Source organism: Gossypium arboreum, chromosome 7, assembly GCF_025698485.1.
Source record: "Gossypium arboreum isolate Shixiya-1 chromosome 7, ASM2569848v2, whole genome shotgun sequence".
Classification (NCBI taxonomy): domain Eukaryota; kingdom Viridiplantae; phylum Streptophyta; class Magnoliopsida; order Malvales; family Malvaceae; genus Gossypium; species Gossypium arboreum.
This window is the reverse complement of record NC_069076.1, coordinates 1,486,065-1,510,478: the sequence shown is the minus strand read 5'-3', so window position 1 is coordinate 1,510,478 and position 24,414 is coordinate 1,486,065. Positions and strand designations below refer to the sequence as shown.

Below are 24,414 nucleotides of genomic sequence, written 5' to 3'. Positions count from 1 at the left end.
TTTTAAAAGGTTAATCTACAATCATCACTCTCTACTTTATCTATCATAATCAAATAGCTAAATTTAGCAACAAAATCTCCAGTCGAGATAGTTAATTAAACCATTCCAGATTTTTTTTTATAAATTTTAAATAGAGAATCTTTTTTTATTTTTTTTCACAAAAATCCAACAAAATCCATGCCATGCATGACAGATTAGAGATTTATGCTTTATAAATTTAAATTCCATGACAAACCCAATTTACATTTCGACTTTGTGCTTTCCTTTCTTTTCGTCGTCAAGCTTCTGTAATGGAACCTTCTTCCCCAAGAAAGCCTCACTTATCTTCTCTACCTTTAGATTCTGAAAACAAAGCCACTGAATTCCACCCTTTCTCCACTTCACCACCTCACATGCTCGCCTTTCACCTCGCATGGCTCTCCTTGTTCTCTTGTTTCTTTTCCGCTTTCTCAATCCCTCCCCTCATACCTATCATGCGCCAAAACCTCAACCTTTCGGCCGCCGACATTGGCGCCGCCGGTACTGCCGCTTTCATCGGTTCCATCTTTTCCCGCCTCGCTATGGGACCTGTATGTGACCTCGTTGGCCCACGTATAGCCTCCGCCGCTCTCTCCCTCATCACCGCCCCAATAGTTTTAGCCACCGCTTTTATTTCTTCCCCGACTTCTTTCATCCTCGTTCGTTTCCTCATCGGATTTTGTTTAGCCAACTTTGTAGCTAACCAGTTCTGGATGAGTTCATTGTTCTCCACATCCGTCGTCGGCCTCGCTAACGGGTTCGCCGCCGGTTGGGCTAACATGGGAGCTGGGGTTGCTCAATTAACCATGCCCCTCTTATACTCCTTCGTCAAATCCTTTAACGTACCGGAAAACACCGCATGGCGAGTCATTTTTGTTGTTCCGGCGACTTTCCAAGCTTTAACAGCCATAATGGTCTTAATTTACGGCCAAGAACTGCCATGCAAGGACTCCATAAAGGTTTCTGTTAGAATTAAGTGACCCAAATTCTTATTTAAATAAAATACGATGGAAAATAAAATAAAAGTAAAATCCATATAGAACTAGACTTCTTTTATTTTATTTTAGAATAAGGTTTTTAAACCTTATTAAACTCCATCTATTTTATATTGATTAGGATAAGGTGTTTCAATCCTACTAGAATATGGCTTTGCAAGCCTATAAATAGACATAGTCTATTCCTCTTGTATTTGAGTAAAAATTTTTCGACATAGTGAATTTTCTTCTCCTCCGCCGTGGTTTTTTCCGAAAGGGTTTCACGTAAAATTTATGTGTTCTTTATTTTATTTATTTTATTCTATTTTATTTTTCACAAATTGGTATCGAGCTTAGGGTTATTCATCTCGATCACGGTAATGGCGTCTTTGAAGTATGAAATTCATTGTTGGATCGCAACACCGATTTGCGTTGTGGCAAATTAAGATGCAAACAGTTCTTGCAGATGGATCTAGAGGATGCCTGCTAGGATAGATAAGATGCCTTCGACATTAAGAGATGAAGAGAAGAAGCGTAAGGATCGAAAGGCATTAACACAATTACATCGCATTTGTCCAACGAAATTTTGCAGGATGTGATGAAAGAGAAAACTGCATTGCATTATGGAAGAGGCTAGAACAAATATGTATGTCGAAAACTCTAACAAGCAAGTTGCATATGAAGCGGCGTCTTTATGCTCATCGTTTGGAGGAAGGTGCGTCAGTACACGAACACTTAACGGTGTTTAAAGAAATTCTCTCAAACTTGGAGGCCATGGAGGTTCAAGATGATAAGGAAGATCTAGGGTTGATTCTATTTTGTTCGTTGCCCCGTCTTATTCAACCTTTAGAGACACGATTTTATATAGCCATGAGTCTCTCACGGTTGATGAGGTTTATGATTCTTTAACCTCGTATGATAAGATGAAGCATCTTGTGGTTAAACCCAACTCTCGGGAGAGGGTCTCATTGTTCGTGGGAGACAAGACCGGAATGTTGATGATGATCGTGGTAGAACACGAACGGAATCCTCGTGGTAAATCTAAGGGTAGATCGAAATCTTCAAGCAGAGGTAAAACTTGCAACTTCGCAAGAAGAAAGGGCACATTAAATCTGAGTGCTATAAGCTACAAAATAAGATTAAAAGGGAGGCTGCGAATCAAAAGGAAAACGACCAAAAAATTTGGTGAAGGCGATGTTGTAGAAGACTACGCGATGGTGAACTTCTAGTTGCTTCATCAATGATTCTAAAGTAAGCGAGAGTGGATACTTGATTCAGCTGCACCTTCCACATGAGTCCCAATCGGGATTGGTTTACAACTTATGAAACGAAGATCTCGAAGGTGTTGTTTTGATGGGAAATAATGCTTCATGTAAAATCGCGGTGTTGGAACAATTAAAGTTAAGATGTTTGATGGAGTTGTCGAACACTTAGTGACGTGCGGCATGTTCCGAATTGAAAAGAAATTTAATTTCGTTGAGTACTCTTGATTCAAAAGTGCAGATATACACGGTGAAAGTGGGGTTTTAAAGATTTCCAAAGGGTCCCTTGTTGTGATGAAAGGGCAAAGAAAGATTGCCAAGTTATATGTTTCTGTGGTTCTATATCATATTGGTGATGCAATTGTCGCTTCCTCTTCCTTGTCGATGATGATATTACTAAACTTTGGCATATCGCCTAGGGCATATGAGTGAGAATGGCATGGCGTAATTAAGCAAAGAGGACTTCTTAATGGGCAAGGAATTTGCAATCTGAATTTCGTGAGCACCTGTGTTTTTGGGAAGCAAAGAGAGTTCGATTCACTAGAGGAATCCATAACACGAAGGAAACGTTGGAGTATATCCATTTCGATCTGTGGGGGCGCCCAGAGTGCCTTCGAGAGGTGGAGCTAATTATATGCTAACCTTTATTGATGATTTTTCCGGAAAAGTTTGGGCATTCTTCCGAAGCGAAAAGCGATGTGTTTTCCACATTTAAGTCTTGGAAAATTATGATTGAAAACAGACGGAAAAGCAGATAAAATACCTCCGCATGCACAATGGCTTAGAGTTACATTCGATGAGTTTAATAGATTGTGCAAGTCGAAGGGATCATGAGACACTTGACGATTCGTCATACTCCACAAAAAAGCGGTGTTGTAGAACGAATGAACGAACGATCATGGAGAAGGTTCGATGTATGTTGTCAAATGCCAACTTACAAGTCATTTTGGGCGAAGCGACCTCATCTGCATGTTTTTGATCAACCGATCTCCATCCGTTGCCATTGAGAAAAAGACTCCACAAGAGGTATGGTCCGTAATCCTGCTAATTATTCGATTTAAAGATTTTTGGGTGTCTGCGTATGCTCATGTTGATAATGGAAAATTGGAACCGAGATCCATTAAATGCGTTTTCTTGGTTATAAAGCTGGTGTAAAAGGCTATAAGTTATGGTGTCTGAAAATAGAAAAGTTGTGATTAGCGAGATGTTGTTTTTGATGAAACTGCTATGCTACCTAACTTATCTCTTAAAGACTCTTCCAATAAAGAAAACCAAAAGCGGTGGAGCATCGATTAATCTGAATCAACTCCTCAAGCCGGTACAAAAATTGAGAATAGAGTTGCTTCTTCACCGCAATACTCTATCGCCAAAAACAGGACAAGAAGAGAAATTAAACCTCCAAAGAAGTATGCCGAGGTTGATCTAGTTGCTTATGCTTTAAATGTGGTGAAGATATAGATGCGAATCAAGAGCCATTTAATTATTCGAGGCGATTAGTGTGAAGACTCAAAAAGTGGATGTTTGCTATGCAAGAGGAGATGGAATCACTCCACAAAAGCAGAACATGGGATCTTGTAAAACTTCCTAAAGGTAAAAAGGCATTCGTTGTAAATGGGTGTTTAAAAAGAAAGAAGGGACTCGGGAGTTGAAGAACCCGGATATAAAGCAAGGCTTGTTGCAAAGGGTTACAGATCAAATTCGAGTGGACTTCACAGATGTGTTCTCTCCGGTTGTTAAGCATAGTTCGATTCGAGCTTTGCTTGGTATTGTTGCCATGCATGATTTGGAGCTTGAGCAGTTAGATGTAAAAGCGCATTTTGCATGGAGAACTTGAGGAAGATATTTACATGCAACAACCGGAGGGTTTTATAGTCTCGAAAAAGAGGACTATGTTTGCTTGTTGAAAAAGTCCCTTTACGGTTTGAAACGATCACCAAGACAAGTGGTACAAGAGGTTTGATTCCTTTATGACTTCTCATGATTTCAAAAGAAGTAGTTTTGACAGTTGTGTCTACTTTAAGAAAAACAGTAATGGTTCTTTTGTGTATCTACTTCTTTATGTTGATGACATGTTGATAGCGAAAGAAAAGATAAAGAGAGATAAGAAAGGTTAAAGCCCAACTAAGTGAAGAATTTGAGATGAAAGATTTAGGACCAACAAAGAAGATACTTGGTATGGAGATTCTCGAGATAGAAAAGCAAGTAAATTGTACCTAAGTCGGAAGGGTACATTGAGAAAGTTCTTTGCGAGTTCAATATGCAGAGTGCTAAGCTGTTAGTACTCCTTTAGCGACCCATTTCGGACTTTCATCGGTCTTATCTCCTCAATCGATAATGAGATTGAGTACATGTCACATGTTCCATACTCTAGTGCGAGAGGATCTCTCATGTATGCTATGGTTTGTTCACGTCCGATTTATCATATGCGGTCGGTGCGGTTAGCGAGATACATGGCGAATCTGGTAAAGAACACCGGAAAGCGATTCGGTGGATTTTAAGATACTTACGAGGCACTACTAATGTTTCCTTACAGTTTGGAAGAACTAAAGATGGAGTTATAGGGTATGTTGATCTTGATTTTCTTTGGAGACCTTGATAGAAGAAGATCTCTCATGAGTTACGTCTTTACAATCGGAGGTTGTGCAATTAGTTGGAAAGCCACTTTGCAAACTACGATCGCTTTGTCTACCACTGAAAAGTGAGTACATGGCGATTCTTGAGGCTTGTAAAGAAGCTATTTGGTTGAAGGACTATTTAGTGAACTCAATGAAGACCTTCAAATCAAGACAAGATTTTGTGACGATCAGTGCCATCTTTCTTACAAAAGATCAAATGTTTCATGAGAGAACAAAACACATTGATATTCGGTATCATTTTGTTCGTGATATTATTGCTCGTGGTGATATTGTTGTGAGCAAAATTAGCACTCATGAAAATCCTGCAGATATGATGACTAAGTCACTTCCTATAACCAAGTTTGAGCATTGCTTAGACTTGGTTGGTGTTCATTGTTGAAGTTAAACCCTTAAGGGGTTTTTGGAAGAGGTGAAGAACTTGTTTATTGAAAGTTCGCGATGAAGAACTTGTTCATTGAGAATTTGTGTCAAGGTGGAGATTGTTAGAATTAAGTGACCCAAATTCTTATTTAAATAAAATACGATGGAAAATAAAATAAAAGTAAAATCCATATAGAACTAGACTTCTTTTATTTTATTTTAGAATAAGGTTTTAAACCTTATTAAACTCCATCTATTTTATATTGATTAGGATAAGGTGTTTCAATCCTACTAGAATATGGCTTTGCAAGCCTATAAATAGACATAGTCTATTCCTCTTGTATTTGAGTAAAAATTTTTCGACATAGTGAATTTTCTTCTCCTCTGCCCGTGGTTTTTTTCCCGAAAGGGTTTCCACGTAAAATTTATGTGTTCTTTATTTTTATTTATTTTATTCTATTTTATTTTTCACAGTTTCAAACAAGCCAAAGGAGAGTTTTTTACGACTTCTATTCAATGGGTTGATGAACTATAGAGGGTGGATATTGGGTTTAATCTATGGCTGCTGTTTTGGGGTAGAAATGACAATGGATAATATAGTAGCACAGTACTTTTACTACCGATTTGGAGTGAATTTAGAGGTTGCAGGGACGATTGCGGCTTGTTTTGGGCTGACGAATTGGTTTGCACGGCCGCTGGGTGGGATTGTGTCAGATCAGATGGCGAAGCTGTTCGGGGTTAGAGGCAGACTTTGGGGGTTGTGGGCGGTGCTGACGGTGGCAGGTTTGCTTTGTGTATTAATGGGACGAGCTAACTCGGTGGGTGGCTCCATTGGTGTGATGTGTATGTTCTCGGTGTTTGTTCAAGCTGCTTCTGGCCTTACGTTTGGCATTGTCCCTTTCGTTTCCAAAAGGTGACGTTGTTTAAACTTTGAACCACAAACGCCCAACACGGTCACATGGACACAATCCTAAGTTAGATTCAAAAAATTATAAAACGGAATTAAATTATTTAAAATTTATTGAGTTGTTATGATTGTTTTAAGTGATCTACCGATTGGAAGAATAACATACTTTAAATTTAAATTGATCTAATGGTCAATATAGATATAGGAGAAAAAAGTTATTTGAATTTTAGTTAAAATTATTTTATAAAAATAAAATTAAATCATAAAAAAAAAAAAAAGAATAGCTTTCGATTGGTGCAAACAAGTACATATAAAGAAAAGCATACAACAATAATTTTAATAATTCATTGCGTTATTTGAAAACTTTTAAATAATTTATTGATTATTTTATAGTTTTTTAAAATTAAATGATTAAAATGTAAATTTATTGCCTAATTTAATTTCATATATAAAATAATGTGATGTTTTGCAGGTCATTGGGAGTGATATCAGGGATGACAGGGAGTGGAGGGACAGTGGGAGCTGTTGTAACACAGATGCTATTGTTTTCGGGTGATAAATTTTCAACACAAACAAGCATTTCTGTAATGGGGCTTATGATGATCATTTGCACACTTCCAATCTCTTTAATCTATTTTCCTCAATGGGGAGGTATGTTTTGCACTCCCAATGAAACTTCAATAGATGAAGAAGATTATAGCTTGCTGGTTTAAGATTTACAACCAACTGTGAGATAGTAAGGGAAATGCAAAACTATTTATCAATTCTCTCCTATTTGTAATATATTGCATTGTAATATATATATATATATATATATGGTTTTAAGAAATATTTCTTCAAATGGATTGTAAGCACTAAGCATGCAAGGGAACTAAAGAGAGGCAATGTTGGAATCGGACCTGTTAGACTGAAAATAGGTTGGTACGTTGATCTGAATTAAGGGGTTGGACCAAAATAAAAAATGGTTTAGGAGACGATTGAACCGGGTCTAAAAGCATTTTTGAATTTTAATAATTTATTTAATTTAAATCCGATCAACGATCGGATTAAAAACAGGTGACCTAATTTATTAGACCATCGGTTCGATTTTGAAAACTATGAATTAAAACCAATAAAAAAATTTTGATTGGACATGTTTTATTGGTTGCTTCAATGATTAAAAATATTAAATATTAAATATAGGTAATAAAAATATACATTGAGCTAAATATAAAGCGGTCAATCGGTTTTGGTTTGGATTGATCAGGTCAAATCAATTCGAGTTTTAAATTTTTAACTCATTTCAAATTCATTTTACTTTCGGGTTAGCGACATTTCAAGTTTGGGTTTTTTCTTAAGCCATTTTAAGTTCAAATAATTTATTGGATCATTTCAAGTAATTTGTATGTTATCATTTCAGGTTTTAAGTTATTTAAGTTCAAATCAATTTTGGAACAAATCATATTCTAATTCAAATTGACCAGATTCAAATTGTTGACTTAAATGGTGAAATCAAATTAAGCTAAATTTGAATTCAAGTTAACGGGATTAAATCTTCATACTCGAATCATAAAAGTATAATCTTAAAATTCCATTTCATAGCTTAAAACCTAGTTTTTTACCAATCTTCTAAATTTCAGGTTCTACTAGATAGAATAGGCCTGATTCTTGATTCAATTGGTTCAACTAAACCAATTTTATTTTATCCACCAAGAACTTCATTGTCTAGACCAAACATGTCAATTGATAAAAAAAAGGAAATATGTAACAATGAAACTCAAATATGTATTACATCAGATTGCACAAATCATATATTTCGTTTAATACATGGAAAAATGCATCTTGGCATAATTTATGGACAGAACATCCTGAAAGATAAGAAAAACTACTATATATGCAGCCTTTGCATTAACTGTTGGGTTATATTTCATATGCTCAGATCTCAACTTTCGTACAATCGGAACCCTCCGATTCCTACATTCAATCCCGAAAACTTTTAAGTTTTAATTACATCCACGAGTCCGTAGAGCTTGCATTTGCTTGTTCCAGCACAAGCTGCACACTCATCGGCATCTCCAGCTACATGGCTCAAGCAGTGTTTGATCCTATCGTTCATGACATCCTTCAAAATATAGAAAAACAATTAGAGAAGAAAATATCTGACGGTCAAGTAAAGCCAACGTACGAGGAAACAGAAACTATCTACAATGATGTTATTAAAAACCCGAAAACAAGACATGCAAAGAGAGATTGATTTAGAGCCAATCATTTGGAAAAGCTAGCAGAGAAAACTTCATAATTTTAATTGAAAACATAGTGACCAAAGGGGGAAACAAGAGAGTTCATAGTTCATACAATAAGCAGCTCGAGCAGGTTATGGAGCGTTATTATATACGAGACATGTTTGAGCAATAACAAAGAAAGTTACACAACAATCATCAATCCTGTCCTTGACAATGACTTACAGGCTTCTTCATTTCAAAACCCATACGAAATCGACAGTTACCAATAAGGTAAACAGGGTGTTTATATGCAATACATGTTTGGACAATAACAAAGAAAGTTTCACAACAACCGTGCACTTGACAATGACCTATGAGCTTCCTAGTATCAAGCCCGTAAGAAACCGATGGTGAACAATGATGGAAACAAGAGAGTTTGTATCACAAGCAGGCCATGGGGCAGTTATTACATATGACGCGTATTTGAGCAATAACAAAGTTTCCCAACAATCACAACAATCATGTACTTGATACTGACTTACAAACTTCTTAGCATCAAAAACCATATTACTTGAGCTAAATATAATAGCCAGAGAGAACTTGTACGAAATCAATGATGACCAAAGAGGAAAACAAGAGTGTTCATACCACAAGCAGCTCGTGCAGGCCGAGTGGGGCAGTTATTATATAAGATACACCAGGGTGATCCTTTGCAGCATCAGCAGTTAACAATGGGATATCCTGTGAAATAACATAGCGACATTCAGCAAACCAGAATTACCCCCCAAACTTCTATAGACACAACAAAAGTTCTTTGTTGAGTTTATCAAAAGTAAATATATTGAGCTACCTGGTACCAATGCCTTCCAGGGAAGAGAAAGAATGGACTAACAATCACGCGATTTGCTCCTCGTTGGACACACAAACCAAATGCATCTTTTATCGATGGCTCGGCCAACTCCTAGTTAAATTAACTGAAAATGTAAGAATTCAGTGCCCAAAATATGATACTATAACATCTTAGAACCAGTGAAAACATTGACATCTACCTTAAAAACACCAAATACTATATATATATATATATATATGCCTGTGTTGCTAAATACAGTGAACCATTCAAAGCTAAAACTACTGTTATCAAATTGCCTTCAAAGTTCTAACAGAACACTATCAACATGGGATTCCTTGAAAACTCATGGTTAAAAAAAAGGGTAAACTATACAATTAGTCACCCAACTATTAGTCTCTGTTTTGATCACCAAACTATAAGAATTTTCAATTTCAACACTAACATTTTAGATCGTTTCTGTTTTGGCCACTTGAAAATGATGAGGTGGCCTTTTTCTAACTGGTATAATAATACATTTAGTCCTCAATAATTCAATAAATTTAACCTCCACATTTACAATTTCTATCAATTTGATCCTCAAACACATATAATTAATATTTTTAATGGAAGAAAAAAAGGAATTACCATATGAGCTGGTTCAACAATTGGGTACCCAGATTTTTCTCGAAACATGGCTACAAATTCATCTGAAATTCATTAAAATTTAAGTATAATTAGCTCAAAAAAGTGGTATATTTTTAAATTAATTACCAGATTAAGAAAAAAATTAAAAGTTATTTTAAAGCTTACTTAGCATGAGATTGGATTCTTTACGGCGAGAACCATGGTCCACGATGATAACTCCATCTTTTTCACCGACCCCATTTGGGACCTGTTTGAATCCACCATTTTCGAAGCCCAAACTTGACTTCGCTGAGAAACTTCTGATCCTTGAAGGGGCCCTTTGAAATTTTGGGGATTTGAGGGACGCCCAAGTAGATTTTCTTGCAGTTCTGTCAACTGAAGAACTGCAATTCAAAGGACTGAATTGAAAAACAAAGAGTATATGATTCTTCAAATATGAAAATTCAAAAATATATATTACCTTTTAAGAGGGAGAGTTTGAGGGATGAATAATGATTCTATCGACATCATTGGAGCCAAGTTCTCAATACTTGGGTGAACACTTTCAATACGAAGAAGAAGGACCCAACGATATCGTATCGTGTATGAATACTTTAGCCCATCTTAAGCCTGAAAAATGAAATTTTTTTGAGTGATGGCCCAGCTTCATTCATAGGAGATAAGGTAAATTTCAAAGAGGCTGCCCTTAATATAAAAGTTGCTTTATGGTTTATTGCTATAATAAGCCCTCAAACTTTTACCAAAAAATCAATTAAGCTCTTCCAAATTTTTTGAGCTTGACTAAGAGACATTTTCATCAACATTGACCATTAGAAATTAATGGCAGTATTAACATGACTATTAACATATGCCACGTCAGCCAATAAATGTTGATGTTACATATCTAATAAATTACTTTTTTAATAAATTTTATACAATTTATGACTTTTAATTAATTTCTAACAATTTTGATGCTTAATTTTATAATTTTTTATATTTTTATAATTTCATAATGCATCTAAACAAATGATTGTCCCAAAAATAAATGGGTGGCCTCATTTTGTGTATTTATTTTTAAAATATTTTTTATTTTTGAAAAAATTATTTCTTGTTTTTCACTGTGTACTTATTTTTATTTGCTCATATTCATTGTGTCCATTTATCCTTGTACTCTTTGTAAATTTAGAATTTAATACATGTACTTTTTATTTCTATGAATTTAGTCTTTTACTTTTCAAGTTTCAAAGTTCATGTCCAACTATTAATCTTTGTTAAAATTGTTTTGTTAAATTTAAGTTTATTACAACGTCATTTTTTAGTTACATAATTACGAGTTTTTTTTTCAAAATATCGCACCAACAAATTTAAAAAAACAATGTTAACAATTAAACCTAATTTTGAAATTTGAAAAACAAAGTGATGAATTCTTGAAAATAAAAATATCAAAATTAAATATCAAAATTTGAAGATTAAAAGGACCTATAACATATTTTAGCCTTTCTTTTTTAACATATCGAATCCAAGTTAATTTGGTACCTAAACTTGGCTTTTTTTTTAATTTTGTACCTAAATTTATTAAATGTTATACAAATTACCAAAATACTAACGATATTAAAAATTTTATTATGCTACAAAAAATTGTCAGTATTAGAGGAAATTCATGTTAAAAAATAGATATTGAGCTATGCTTAACTAATTAATATTAAATAAGAAAAAAATATTTTTAAAACTCCAAATTAAAAAAATTCTTTATTTTCAATTAATAATTAATTAATTAAAATAAAAGTAATTGAACATATAAAATACAAAAATATATCATATCATCTATCACATGTCGGTCATACATTGATTATTTTACTACCTCATAAAAATAACATTTTTAGTATATTCGAGTAATTTGTAAAACTTCGACAAGTGCCAAATCAAGCAAAAATAATTAAGTACCAAATTAGAAAACAGAATCAAGTTTAGATACTAAATTAGACCCCAAAAAGATTAAATACCAACTTTAAGAAAAAGTGTCAAATTTAAACACCAAATTACAAAAACGTGACAAGTTCAAATACTAAATATTATATTAAACCATAATAAATTTCTTCATGTTTCAAATTTCATTCACATGTTTAGAGTACACTCCCCATGTAAGCTAATATTTAATACCCAAATTAATGGAAGAGTCTAATTGATATGATATTAATATTTTAAAATTTTAATTATATTTTTTAATTTTAAATCACACTTTACTTCCAAATTAATATTTGATACCCAAGCTGATGAAACAATAATATTTTATATAATTAATTATAATTTTAAATTTTAAACCATTGAGGACATGTGTTACACTTAAATGAAAGAGTTAAGTTTAAGGTGGCCTTTACCTTAACCTGGCTTACTTTTACTTGGAAGTGTATTTAATAAAAGAGTGTGGCCATTGATTCTTCCTTATTAGAGTTGTCCATGAACCAAGTCGAGCACAACCAAAATCTTAGATTCGATTAGTAGGTTGGGCTCGACTCGGCCCAAACAAAAGGCTTGGATTAAGGCCTCTGTCCTTTCACTCTATTTAGATAGATGTTCATTTCGTGTTGATTGCAGATGTTGTCTGAATGATTTCTATGAATATTAACGGCAGCAAAGCTGAAACCGTAAAATAATGATCCAGTAAATGTGGTGTTGCAGTTTCTATTTAAATCGGCAGTCCATCAATATTAATCCAACAAATGCCATAACAGTCTCGAAGAATTAAGGCCTAGATTCCATTCTTGCAGCAATGTGGGTGTTCCATCTTCTCCCATTAAACACTGATAAAAGCAAATAAGATTATGTTTCAAGAACTTACATCCTCCATGAAAGTAAGCTTGGTAAATAACATGACAGTATATCAATTAAAAGATCTAAAACAAGAAGATACATTCACAAACAGATCTATAACATGAAGATATATACCACCGACACTCATACCCCATATCCATATTGTATATAACTAGTTTCTTCTCCAAATTTGATCATTTTACACCAGAAACAAATTATCTAGACCCTAAATCCCAAACATGGATGAACATTAATGTTCATCCATTAAGAAAAACACAAATGTATGCATAACATATACCAAGTTAATAGGAATATAGATCTGAATCCCATCAGTTTTTGAATCCAATACACAAGAATATACCAAAAAGGATTTATCTTTAAACAATAATCAATTAATTAATTACCAGAAAAACAAATGCGATATGCAAATCATATGGAAAAAAAAAGTCTTGACTAGATTTCAGGGTCAATAACAAAATATGAACAAAAAAAAATCACAATAACAAGAAAAACCCAGAATTTGAAACACACAGAAAAAGAAACAGAACCTGATTGAAGCTTGACCAGAAAACAGAATGAGAATGTTCTTTTCTTCTTCGACTTCTCCGTCTTCGTATGAATCTTGAGAAGAAACCGAAACAAATCTTAGATTGGTGAGGGGGTGTCGTCTCTGTGAATAAGTGATTAGGGATTGGGAAGGGGAATTAGGGGCTGGGAGTGGCAATGGGATCTGGTAGGGGGAAAGGGATAATATTTGAGTCGGGCTCGAATTAAAAAAAAAATTATTCAAAGTTTACATATTTTTAAAATGGATTTTATTTTTAAGTTGAAACTTATTTTTGAATTTATAATTTTATTCAAACATTTTCATATTTTAAACGAAATGTTGGAGTTGGTTCAAGTAGCATTACCCATGAAAAATTGTACATTTGTGGCATGTGAGTGTCAATAATTGCTTAAACTCAATCTTGGCAACACAATTAACATATTCCAATTCATACGTGTGAAAAAGAAAAAGGTTAACGGTAATTTTCATCCTTATTAAATATTAATTAAGTAATATCTTTACACTTTTGCAAATGATAAATAAAGTTATTATTATACAATATATTAAAAACTTTAAAAAATATTTTAAGACATTTGTTAAATAAACTTAAAAAGTGAAAAAGAAACACAAGGTTTGGCGTGGTAGTTCCTCACCTCGTTTTTAATATTGTGGTTGAGGGTTCAATTCTCATTTGTGAGAATGGAGTACATTCTATGGTCAATTGTTTATCTTTTTAGTTATTGCTATCAGTAGTGGATATTCTAATTTTAAAAAAAAAAGAAGATAAATTACATTTAAGGTCACTAAATTATTAGTAAGTTTACATTTTGGTCATTTAACTTAGAAAATTTATAAAATTGTCATTGAACTATTCAAAAGTTTTCATTTAAGTTATTGAACTATTTAAAAGTTTTTATTTAAGTCATCAAGCTATTAAGTTTTTTTTTTTCTTTAAAAAGCCCATATAGCAAGCTCCAATCTATGATTTGATGACCAAGACAATGGATCAGTATCTATTGACAAGTAGAATAACATAGCGTAGATCCAAATTGATCTGACGGTCAATGTCGAAGATCAAATAAGAAAGTTGCTTAAATTTTTGTTTGTGGATTTGTGAAATTTAAAATTGTTTCGTGAAAAAATGAACTATAAAAAAGAAAGAAAATGTGTGTTTTAGATCAATTCACGTGGTGTGAACAAATAAGCTTATATAGCAACAATTTTAATAGCCTAGTAACTTAAATAAAAAATTTTAATAATTTAATAATAGTTTTTAACAATTTTCATTAAAAGATTGCAAAAAGATGATGATTCAAAGAGACAAAAAATGGTGTTATTGTCTAAGGTTGTTGAAAGAAAAGGATGAAAATGGAGGTTGATAAATCACTATTTTGGCATTGATCTCTAATGATTTTAGAGAAGACACATTGCTTAGCCAATACCCCACTTTTAGTAGTTGCATTTCTTTAGGATTAATAAACCACTTTTGACCCCTTTTTCATTTATTGTTATTTTATATTCAAGTCCTTATAATTTTATAACAACCAGTTAGTTAGCACTTCTTTTTCTCAAACCATCCTATTTTTTATGTTTATTTACTTCTTCTAGGAATATCATAACATTTCCCTTTTCTTTCATCTGTATTTCTCATCATATCTAATCAAAAGTCATAATTAATGCCATTTAATTTTTGCTTTTTAAACCATGTTTTTATCAATTCATTTTAATTAATTTAAGTATATAAATATCACATGTTTTTAAATAAAGACACATGATAGTTTTTAAATTTTGTTTGGAAAATTTATACTAAATAATTTATATTATTATTAGAAAGCCATTCCCTAATTATTTAGTTTGTAGTAAAAGGGAATAAAGGGATTTTTTTAATTTCATTGCAAAATGATGAAAATATAAAATATATATATATTTTTGAATTTGGATTTTGGAAGCCTTTATTTGATAATTGCCTTTCAAAAATTTGAAAATATATATACTTCTTTTCTTGATTGAAGCAATAATTCACTATAATTATTTTCAATTATTGAAAAAAAAAAAGAAGAAAAAAACATTCCCATTATATTGATCTGTTTAAGCTAGAGAACATGAGATTTTAGTGCCACAATGTAGGTGAAGCATTCCACTAGCAAGGTAAATGGATAATTAGACATGGTTTTTTTTTTTAATGGAAATTATAATTAATAACATGCCTATTTTTATTGAATTATTATTTTATACATTCCACAAGCAAGTGCAAATTGATGTTACCTTAATTTTTATACACTGTTAATGGAGTTTTTTAGATTCTATAAGCAATTGAATGGATTATTTATAATTTTTATCACACTTTATAATACACTTGTTAAACCCTTAATCCGTTTATAGAGTTTTAAAACTTTCTTGACAACGTATCAAATAAATTTTTATAAAATAATAATTAAATAATACACTTGACATCATTCTAGACCCACTTGTAAATTTTATTACTGCACTGTTAATGAATATAATAATTACCCATTTTTATTTTCATGTACAATATATATTACTTTCAAGACTAAGTGTTGAACTTATATTTTAAATAATTCATAGTAATTTTTTGTTTGTTTGTTGGGATTTTTGGTGGATCAAATCTTTAAAATATTATTCAATTGATTTATATTTAAAAAAATAATTGGCATCATTTTTAATAAAGGTACTTGTGTCTTTTAATAATTTATATAAAAATTTTAAAATAATTTATTTAAAAATACAGTATTAGGTTTTAACCTTAGATTTAAAAGTAGAAAAACCCCGACCACTATTTTAAAAAATATTGTTTCTTTTTAAAGTAATTTAAAGATAAAATATAAATCTATCTTTTTTAATTAATTTCACTTACATAATAAATATGAAATAATCTAATAGTTTAGGTCCAATTTTTTTTCGAATTCCTTAATTTAAAAAATTACAAGGTAAGAGATGATAGAAAAACACAAGCTAAGAAGGAGATAATTTAGATTAAGAAAATGAAAAAAGATTTAAATAATAAAAGAATTTTAAAATAAAAGTACATAGACATATTAAAATTATATATAGTTTTGGAATTTTATTAAAATTATATTCTATAAAAAAAAGTAAAAAGGTACTTGATAAAAAAAATTAAAGTTGAAACAAGAGCGACGTAGGAACGATTATTCTTAGTTTGGGATAAAGAGTTTCATAAAGTTGAAGTTGAGTGTGCTAATGCTTTGTTGGTTGACTTATTCTTGTCTGGTGGAGGAGCTAGTAGTAGTTTAGTGGAACTACGGCTGTTACATCAAGTTTTACATCGGAAATGGGATATTCGTATCCAACATATTCCGAGAACTTTTAATGGTGTTGCTGATCACATGACTAAATGTACTAATACAGGTAGCTCTTTGATACGTTTATTTAGATCCCCATCGGCTTCAATCATGAACTTATTGGGAAGAGATCGCAACATATCTATTTACTTTTGATTATGGTTTTATCTAATGTAATCGCTTAATGCTATCATTTTCTACCAAAAAAAATTTAAAATATGCTTTGAGTTATTATATTTTTCGCAGATTTTAAATTTAGTCCATACTTTTATTTCAAGGAATATAATTTCCATTAAAATTATTTTGTTAAATTCAGGTTTGTTACAACATTATTTTTTTAGTTATAAATCAGTAATTTTTTATTTAAAAATCAGGGAGAGTAGGTAGTCGCCTTGCCCCTCTTTAATGGTAAAATTTTCATTTAGATCCTTTAAATTTTAGGAAATTTCAAATTAGTATAATGGTAAAATTGCACTTTAACTCTTAAAAATTCATAATTCAACTCTAGCCATCCTTGAAGTAAATTTTTGGTTTCGTCCCTATTCAAAATATCACACCAACAAATATAATAAAAAAATTATAGTGTTAACAATCAGACCTGATTGTTGAAATCTAAAACTAATGGGACTAAATTTCTAGAAACAAAAGTATAAAGACTAAAATTTGAATTTATAAAAAGTACATGAACTTATAGCATATTTTAACCTTAAAAACACAATATGAATAATTAATGGTTAAAATATGCTATAAATCCATGTACTCTTCCTAAATTTGAATTCAATTCTTATATTTTTATTTTTAGGAATCTAGTCTTTTATCTTTTAATTTTCAAAATTCAGATTCAATTGTTAATCTTGTTAAAATTATTTTGTTAAATTTAGGTTCATTGCAATGCCATTTTTTAGTTAGGCTACCAAGTAAATAATTTTTTTGTTTCAAAAGGTCACACCAACAAATTTAACAAAAATTAACAATATTAACATTGAACCTAAATTTTAAAATCTTAAAAGTAGAGTGACTAAATTCTTGAAAGTCCCTTTACTTTTATTTCTAGGAATTTAGTCCCTCTACTTTTAGATTTCAAATTTAGGTTCAATTGTTAAGGCTGTTTTTTTCTCTTTTTTTTTTTGGTAAAATTGGTTGGCGTGACATCTTAAAATTAAAAAATATTCACTTGGGAGGCATGTAACTATAAAAAATATGTTGTAATGTATCTGAATTTAACAAAACAGGACAAACAATTGAACTTAAATTTTGAAATTTAAAAAAATATAGGGACTAAATTTCTAAAAATAAAAATATATAGACTAAATTTTAAATTTATAAAAAGTATAGGGACTTATGGCACATTTTAACCATTAACCAAAATAATAAAAATACAACAGGAATAATTAAATTAAGAGGAAAAAAGAAAAGAAAAGAGTAGGAAAATGAGAAGGCAACTGGAGTGGGATCTGTGTTGAAAAGGGATCTGATCTCCTTCTTCTCACGCAAACTTTACTGAACAAAAAAAAAAAAAAAAAACCTGTCTTCCCTTTACGACTCCCACATTAGTGGGCGAATTCGAAACGTTCTTTCTTTTCCTTCACTTTCATCATCACTTCACCATTTTCCTTTCAAACTTTCTCTCCAACCAAACAACTACCGGAATCTCACGTCAAATCCTCTCAATTTCTTAACTGAATTCAACTCATTTCCAAGAAAAAGAAAATGGTGTTTTCGTTGTTGTCTTTCGAGTGATAGAAAGAGAAAAACACATAAAGTAATTAATTAAGTAAAAGAAAGAAAAGAATGAGTGCCATTAAGCGAAAACCGGTTCAGCAAAAATCACAGATTAGATGGAAGAGGAAAGTTTTGGCGGCGGCTTTAGTGTTGCTTTGTTTCGCGAGTTTAGTGTTAATGGAGACACAGTACCCTCAAGTTGTTTCTTTGTCTTCTTTACGACATCGTTTCATCGTTAAACCGAAGATCGCCTTCCTTTTCATCGCTAGGAATCGGCTTCCTCTTGATATGGTTTGGGATGCTTTCTTCAAGGTACTTCAATTAATTTACTTAATTATTCCTGAATTTAGTAAATCCTGCTTAATATGGATGCTTTGTATTTTGCTTTACTATGTTTCTAATTTTAGCATATGTGGATAAAGTTGGTATCTTTTCTTTTTAGCTACATTTTTTCTTAAATTAGTTACTAAATATTTCTATAGATTTGAAAATTAGAGAAATTATTATGCCTCTTTCTGAATTATGATCTTGATCATCATAATCATGAAGTGTTTTTGTTAATCTCTTTTTATATCCTTTATTAATTTATTTTTGCAGGGAGAAGTGAACAGGTTTTCAGTTATGTTTTCTTTTTAGCTAAATTTTCCTTAAATTAGTTACTAAATCTTTCTATAGATTTGAAAATTAGAGAAATTATTATGCCTCTTTCTGAATTATGATCTTGATTATCATAATTACGAAGTGTTTTGTTAATCTTTTTAAAAAATATTCTTTGTTAATTTAATTTTGCCGGGAGAAGAGAACAAGTTTTCAGTTATCTTTTCTTTTTAGCTACATTTTCCTTAAATTAGTTACTAAATATTTCTTTAGATTTGAAAATTAGAGAATTTATTTTGCCTCTTTCTGAATTATGATCTTGATCATAATAATCATGAAGTGTTTTGTTAATCTTTTTTTCTTTTTATTTATTTATGTTTTTCAGGGAGAAGAGAACAGGTTTTCAGTTTATGTTCATTCTAGGCCTGGTTTTTTATTAAACAAGGGAACAACGAGATCCGCTTGTTTTTTGAATCGGCAAGTTAATGATAGTATTCAGGTTAATTTTTGGACCATTTATTAAGACTATAATATCTTTTTTGTTACTATATAAGAAATTTGACTTGCTTTTTTAATTGTCAGAGTTCTTTGTTTTGGTGTCCACTTCCGTATAAATGTGTTCATGTTATCCCCTTGTCCTCATTGGGGTGCTTATGTTGATATCACAATGGTAAATGGCATTTGGATCTTGATTTTCTGGGGCCACAACGTTCCTAGTGCTTCCTTAATGTCACTGTGTTGTTGCATGGACTTTGTATACATGCATATATGTGCACGCATCTTTTCGTTAAGGGTATATAACTATACTATATATGTTATTAAATTATCAATTTGTTTGCAGTCCTTCATCCGTGGAGGAGTTGTTAAATTGCTGAAGGATCTGACTCTTCACACTTAAGATGTAGGATAGCTAAGCCTGAATATCTGAGAGTAGAATATTTCATAACCAATAGAGTTGTTATAATGACGAGTTTGTTGGTTTAAGTTTTGCTGCATGTATCTGAGATATTTGTGGACCCTTTGGTCTGAAATTCATTCATGCAATCAATCATAAATAGTAGCCTAGTGCATTACGAAAATGCTGATGATAGATTGTGAACTATCAAATTTTAGTGTTTCTTGACATGAAAAGATTTCCTTCATGTGTTCTATTTCAGGTAGATTGGGGAGAAGCGACTATGATTGAGGCTGAGCGTATATTGCTTAGACATGCGCTTACAGATCCTTATAATGAACGCTTTGTTTTTGTCTCGGATAGGTGAGGATTGGTTTCTATGATGATTGTGCCGTTAAGACCTTTCTTTATTTGCATTATTTTCAGTTTTGAAGCTAAGAGAATGCTACTTTTTCGAAAATTTGGTATCTAACAATACTTCAGTTACTTGGTTTCTTCTCAGCTGTATACCAATTTATAACTTCAGTTACACATATGACTATATCATGTCAACATTAACCAGTTTTGTAGACAGGTTAGTGGACCTTTGAATTTTAATTTGTAGATGTATTTTTTGTAGCTCACATGCCATCCATTATTAATATCTATTTGGACAAATTGGCTACTAAATATCGGACCGTTCAAATGGTCTATTGACATAGTTTAGTTTTAGGTCACCTATAGAGAGAATTGGTGATTAACTATTAACTTTTCAGCTGCATCTATATTTCTTATTTATCTTTGCTTGCATAAACATTGTGATGCTTCCTCAACAAGCTACAAATGCTAAAAACCTGGTTCTTGACTGGGAAAGTATACCCTATACGGACTTATGTCATTCTGCCCATGCCTATTATACGTACTTTGCTGACCTCGAATAGCCCCTTTTTCTCAGTAAGACCTTGCTCTGGGGAATAGATACCAAATCAAAAATGAGTTTGAATGCTTAATCCTGAACTAACTTTAAGATATGCCGATATTGTCGTTAAATGATTCAGTTTCCTGTTAGCATAAACTGGAATCAACTGGTATAAACTTATATGATGCCTTCTTAGATCTTGTAATATTTTGCTATGCACCAACCTTTAAGTTAAAGTGATTTTAAGATTCTCTTTCTCTGAGTGCTCCAATTACTTGTGTGCAGCTTCGCTGATACAAAAGAGGGTCGCTACAACCCAAAAATGGATCCTGTTATTCCTGTTTACAACTGGAGGAAAGGATCCCAGGTAACAGTCAGGTTTTTTGTGGTTGACATCTCCTTATCTTTTTATTGATATAAAAGAAAGTAAAATAGCATTTATTTTTGCTGCGGAACTTTTCAGTTCTGACAACTTATAGTCACCTTACAATTTGCTTATCTTGCAGTGGGTTGTGCTAACAAGAAAGCATGCAGGGGTGGTTGTAAATGATACTACAGTCTTTCCCATGTTTCAACAACACTGCAAGGCAAGTTGTCTTGTATTTATGACTGCTGGCCCTTTTATTAATTTAAAAAAATCATGATCTTTGTAGTCACAGAATGGCGTGAACTTAAGAATTTCAAGCTAATGTCAGTGCTTTCTTCACATGTTTTGAGAATAAATTTTACAAAATGGACGGTTATTCTGACTCCATTGCAAGTTTAGCATGTGAAATTATGGTTTCTTCTCTCAACAGGCCGAGTTTTTTAGAATACACTAAAGCAAATTATCTAAAATGATTTTCGTGGTTGTTAAGGATCTGCTATTTTCTCATATTTTACCTAATCAATATCATGCAGAGGAAATCATTACCGGAATTTTGGCGAGATCGTCCATTTGTAAGTATGAATATGTCCTTTTTATGTATTTTCAATATTATTTCGAGTCAATTTGGAGGAAGTTTCTTTATACTTTTTAAGTGTTTTAATAGATGAAACGATCTCATGCATTTATATTGTGCAGCCAGCTGATCCAGCAAAGGAGCACAATTGTATACCAGATGAACATTACGTTCAAACATTACTTGCGGTAAGAATTTATCTGCAATATCGCCCTTCTCGACTTTTTTATTCAGCTCTTGAGTTGATATAAAAAGTTTCCTTTTATTGGGAAAAGACATTCAAAATTGCTGTTCTCATCTTCATACTCTTTTAACCAGTGAACATTTTGATTTTGCACTTGAAATTTCTTCTAAGGCTTTGAACTAAAGTGCTAATCATACTGCTTTTGTCATTCTTTCTTTTGTTTTTCAAATTATTATATCTCTTTGAATACCAATCTTATTCAAAATATTCAGCAAGAAGGCTTTGAAGGGGAAATTACGCGCAGATCATTAACCTATTCTGCATGGGATCTTTCGGCCTCTAAAGATCGTGAACGCCGTGGATGGCATCCTGTGACTTATAAGTTTTCTGATGCCACTCCTGTGCTAATCAAATCCATAAAGGTACCTTTGCCCTTCCTTTGCGCGCCTAGATGGTAATAGATTATCGATCTCCTATATTTAAAGCTAAAGGAACAAGAATCATATTTGATAGGCATTTGTACCGGAAACTAATAAGTTTAAGTAAAAACTGTTCTAATTCTTCATTTTTCTTGAACTACTTGTATCTGACACTCCAAATATATGGAAATCTTGAAAAAGAATTGAATGTTCGCATGTTGTATGCTCAGACCTGAATCTAAGTAAACATTGATTGTATTTCATGAAGTGATCGGGAAAACTAAAGGTGTTTAATGACTTATGCAGGATATTGACAATATCAATTATGAAACTGAAAACAGAAGAGAATGGTGCAGTAGCAAAGGGAAGCCAGCCCCTTGCTTCCTTTTTGCGAGAAAATTCACCAGACCTGCGGCTCTCCACCTTCTTAATTTGGTAAGTTCTAATTTTACCCAAATCTTTTTAGCATATAAAGATGCTGAGAATAACCCGGATGTCTTTTGAAATGCATGACCATTTTATGTAACTCGGATTTTGCTTTTGGTTGAATACCTTTTTTGGCCCCTATACTATACCTAAATTATCACTTTGGTACCGGTACAATCTTTTATCAGTTTGACCCCTGTACTATCATTCTGCATACTTCGTTAGCCCATTGTTGATTTCCATTTAAAAAAAAAAAGGCTTGTTACCTCTTTTGGTTCATGTACTGTAACTAAATTATCACATTGGTACTTGTACACTTCTTTTATCGGGTTGGCCCCTGTACATCGTTGTGTATACCCCGTGTGGAAATTAAGTTGTCCACATGTTGACATGTGATAGACTTTAGGGTTTTTTTTAACAAAAATGAACAGTGGGGTAGCGGGTATACAACATGATAGTAGAATGGCTAGAGCGATAAAAAAAAATTGTACAGATACCAAAGTAATAATTTAGCTATGGTACAAGGACCAAAAGAGGTAATAAACCCTTGTTTTTTTTTTCCCGAAGTACCTTCATCCAATACATATCCATATCCAAAACTCACCTCATAAAATAACATCTGCTTTTTTTGTGGTTCTTGGTTTTTGTTGTTGAACAGTCAGTTCTGGGAGCTCGCCGAGGAGCAAAAAGTGAGACATAACAATACAAAGGGTAATTTTCTGTACTTTGGCTAATGTTAGGTAGGATTTGTTAGGCTTAACCTATTGTATTTTTTGCAGTAAAAAATAATAGAGCGAGCTGTAAATTTAGAGAGAGGGGGAAATGAAATCCAATGTTTGTTGTTGTATAATAAAAATATCATTTTCTAAATAAAAATATACATATATGAGAATTTTCATTATTTTATCCATGGATATTTAATTTTTATTTTATTATTTTATACAATGTATGTTTCTGCTCATACCCTCAACTTATTAATTGGAAGAAAAGAAACGGTGCAGTTAAGCGGGTTTAAATAAACCTATGTTCTCGTAGATTTTAATAAATATATATCTGTAATAATTTATTTTAATTTATTATGTACAAATTAAAATATTAAAAAATATTTTTTGTAAAATCTGTAACTAAATTTACATAAAAAATTTGTTTATTATTAAATAGATAATTTGAGATGATTGAAAATTTTAAAAATAAAATGTCGTTGGGTTCTGGACCTTCGGGGCCTATCGAGCTGGATAGGTAATGGACATATATATATTGATATTGAGGTAAATAAAGGGATAAATTTAATTTAATTTTTATTTTATTTTATTGAATTTCTTTTTGATGTGAAACAAACAGAATAATTAAACGAAATTAACTAGAAATATTTAATGGACGCTGTTTACTCTTATTAAAAGTCAATTTAGTAATATCATCTGCTTCAATTCTAAACAAAAATTTTAATTACAAAATATTAAATAGTTTAAATATATTAACTTTATTAAATAATAAATAAATTTTTTGAGTCGTATAAGTCGATCTTAAATGGTGGGGACCCGTTTCAAGCAAAAATAAAAGCTAATTTATTCATTGTTTAGTCTTTCGGGGGTTGAAAGGAAGTGGATGTACATGTTTGCTGCTCCATTGTTGAAATTGCAAATACGAGAAATAAAGCCTCTACCGCATTATTTTGTTCCCAGCAGCTAGATTTGTTATGATGTTGTAACAATTAAGTGGATGGTTAACACTGTAAGGGATGCAATTTGTTCACACTGTTATGAAGAGCTACTAAAATGGGAACTGTTCAAATTGCATATGATGTAAAGAGCTGTTAGGATGATGATTGGAGAAAATTGGGTTT

General features: G+C 31.9%; 3 protein-coding genes and 1 long non-coding RNA gene across 6 annotated transcripts; 2 read left to right on the top strand and 2 right to left on the bottom strand.

Moving 5' to 3' along the window:
• The first annotated feature begins 202 nt into the window (after window positions 1-202).
• Window positions 203-6,998, top strand: LOC108485118 (high affinity nitrate transporter 2.7). The gene is made up of 4 exons (XM_053031143.1): window positions 203-983; window positions 3,440-3,443; window positions 5,725-6,163; window positions 6,630-6,998. The coding sequence occupies exons 1-4, from the start codon at window positions 291-293 to the stop codon at window positions 6,868-6,870; spliced, it is 1,377 nt and encodes a 458-aa protein (XP_052887103.1). The 5' UTR covers window positions 203-290; the 3' UTR covers window positions 6,871-6,998.
• An 881-nt stretch (window positions 6,999-7,879) lies between these two features.
• LOC108481280 (sirohydrochlorin ferrochelatase, chloroplastic) lies at window positions 7,880-10,494 on the bottom strand. The gene is made up of 6 exons (XM_017784441.2): window positions 10,293-10,494; window positions 9,998-10,215; window positions 9,833-9,894; window positions 9,209-9,319; window positions 9,007-9,099; window positions 7,880-8,258 (listed from the first exon to the last, which is right to left on the bottom strand). Exons 1-6 carry the CDS (start codon window positions 10,340-10,342, stop codon window positions 8,133-8,135), a joined length of 660 nt encoding a protein of 219 aa, XP_017639930.1. The 5' UTR covers window positions 10,343-10,494; the 3' UTR covers window positions 7,880-8,132.
• Window positions 10,495-12,409: 1,915 nt separating this feature from the next.
• On the bottom strand, window positions 12,410-13,574 carry LOC108483020 (uncharacterized). Its single transcript, XR_001870992.2, has 2 exons — window positions 13,171-13,574; window positions 12,410-12,612 (listed from the first exon to the last, which is right to left on the bottom strand). It is a non-coding gene; the product is annotated as an uncharacterized LOC108483020 (long non-coding RNA).
• Window positions 13,575-17,888: 4,314 nt separating this feature from the next.
• On the top strand, window positions 17,889-23,477 carry LOC108450549 (glycosyltransferase BC10). Of its 3 annotated transcripts, XM_017748341.2 has the most exons (12): window positions 17,889-18,523; window positions 19,194-19,307; window positions 19,966-20,066; window positions 20,206-20,277; window positions 20,887-20,968; window positions 21,108-21,188; window positions 21,502-21,540; window positions 21,665-21,730; window positions 21,999-22,148; window positions 22,452-22,580; window positions 23,230-23,282; window positions 23,351-23,477. In XM_017748341.2, the coding sequence occupies exons 1-11, from the start codon at window positions 18,281-18,283 to the stop codon at window positions 23,269-23,271; spliced, it is 1,119 nt and encodes a 372-aa protein (XP_017603830.1). In that variant the 5' UTR covers window positions 17,889-18,280; the 3' UTR covers window positions 23,272-23,282; window positions 23,351-23,477. The 3 variants fall into 3 exon arrangements, with proteins under 3 accessions (XP_017603830.1, XP_017603752.1, XP_017603910.1); XM_017748263.2 differs by having other exon boundaries at window positions 23,230-23,477; XM_017748421.2 differs by lacking the exon at window positions 20,206-20,277 and having other exon boundaries at window positions 23,230-23,477.
• Window positions 23,478-24,414: the final 937 nt, after the last annotated feature.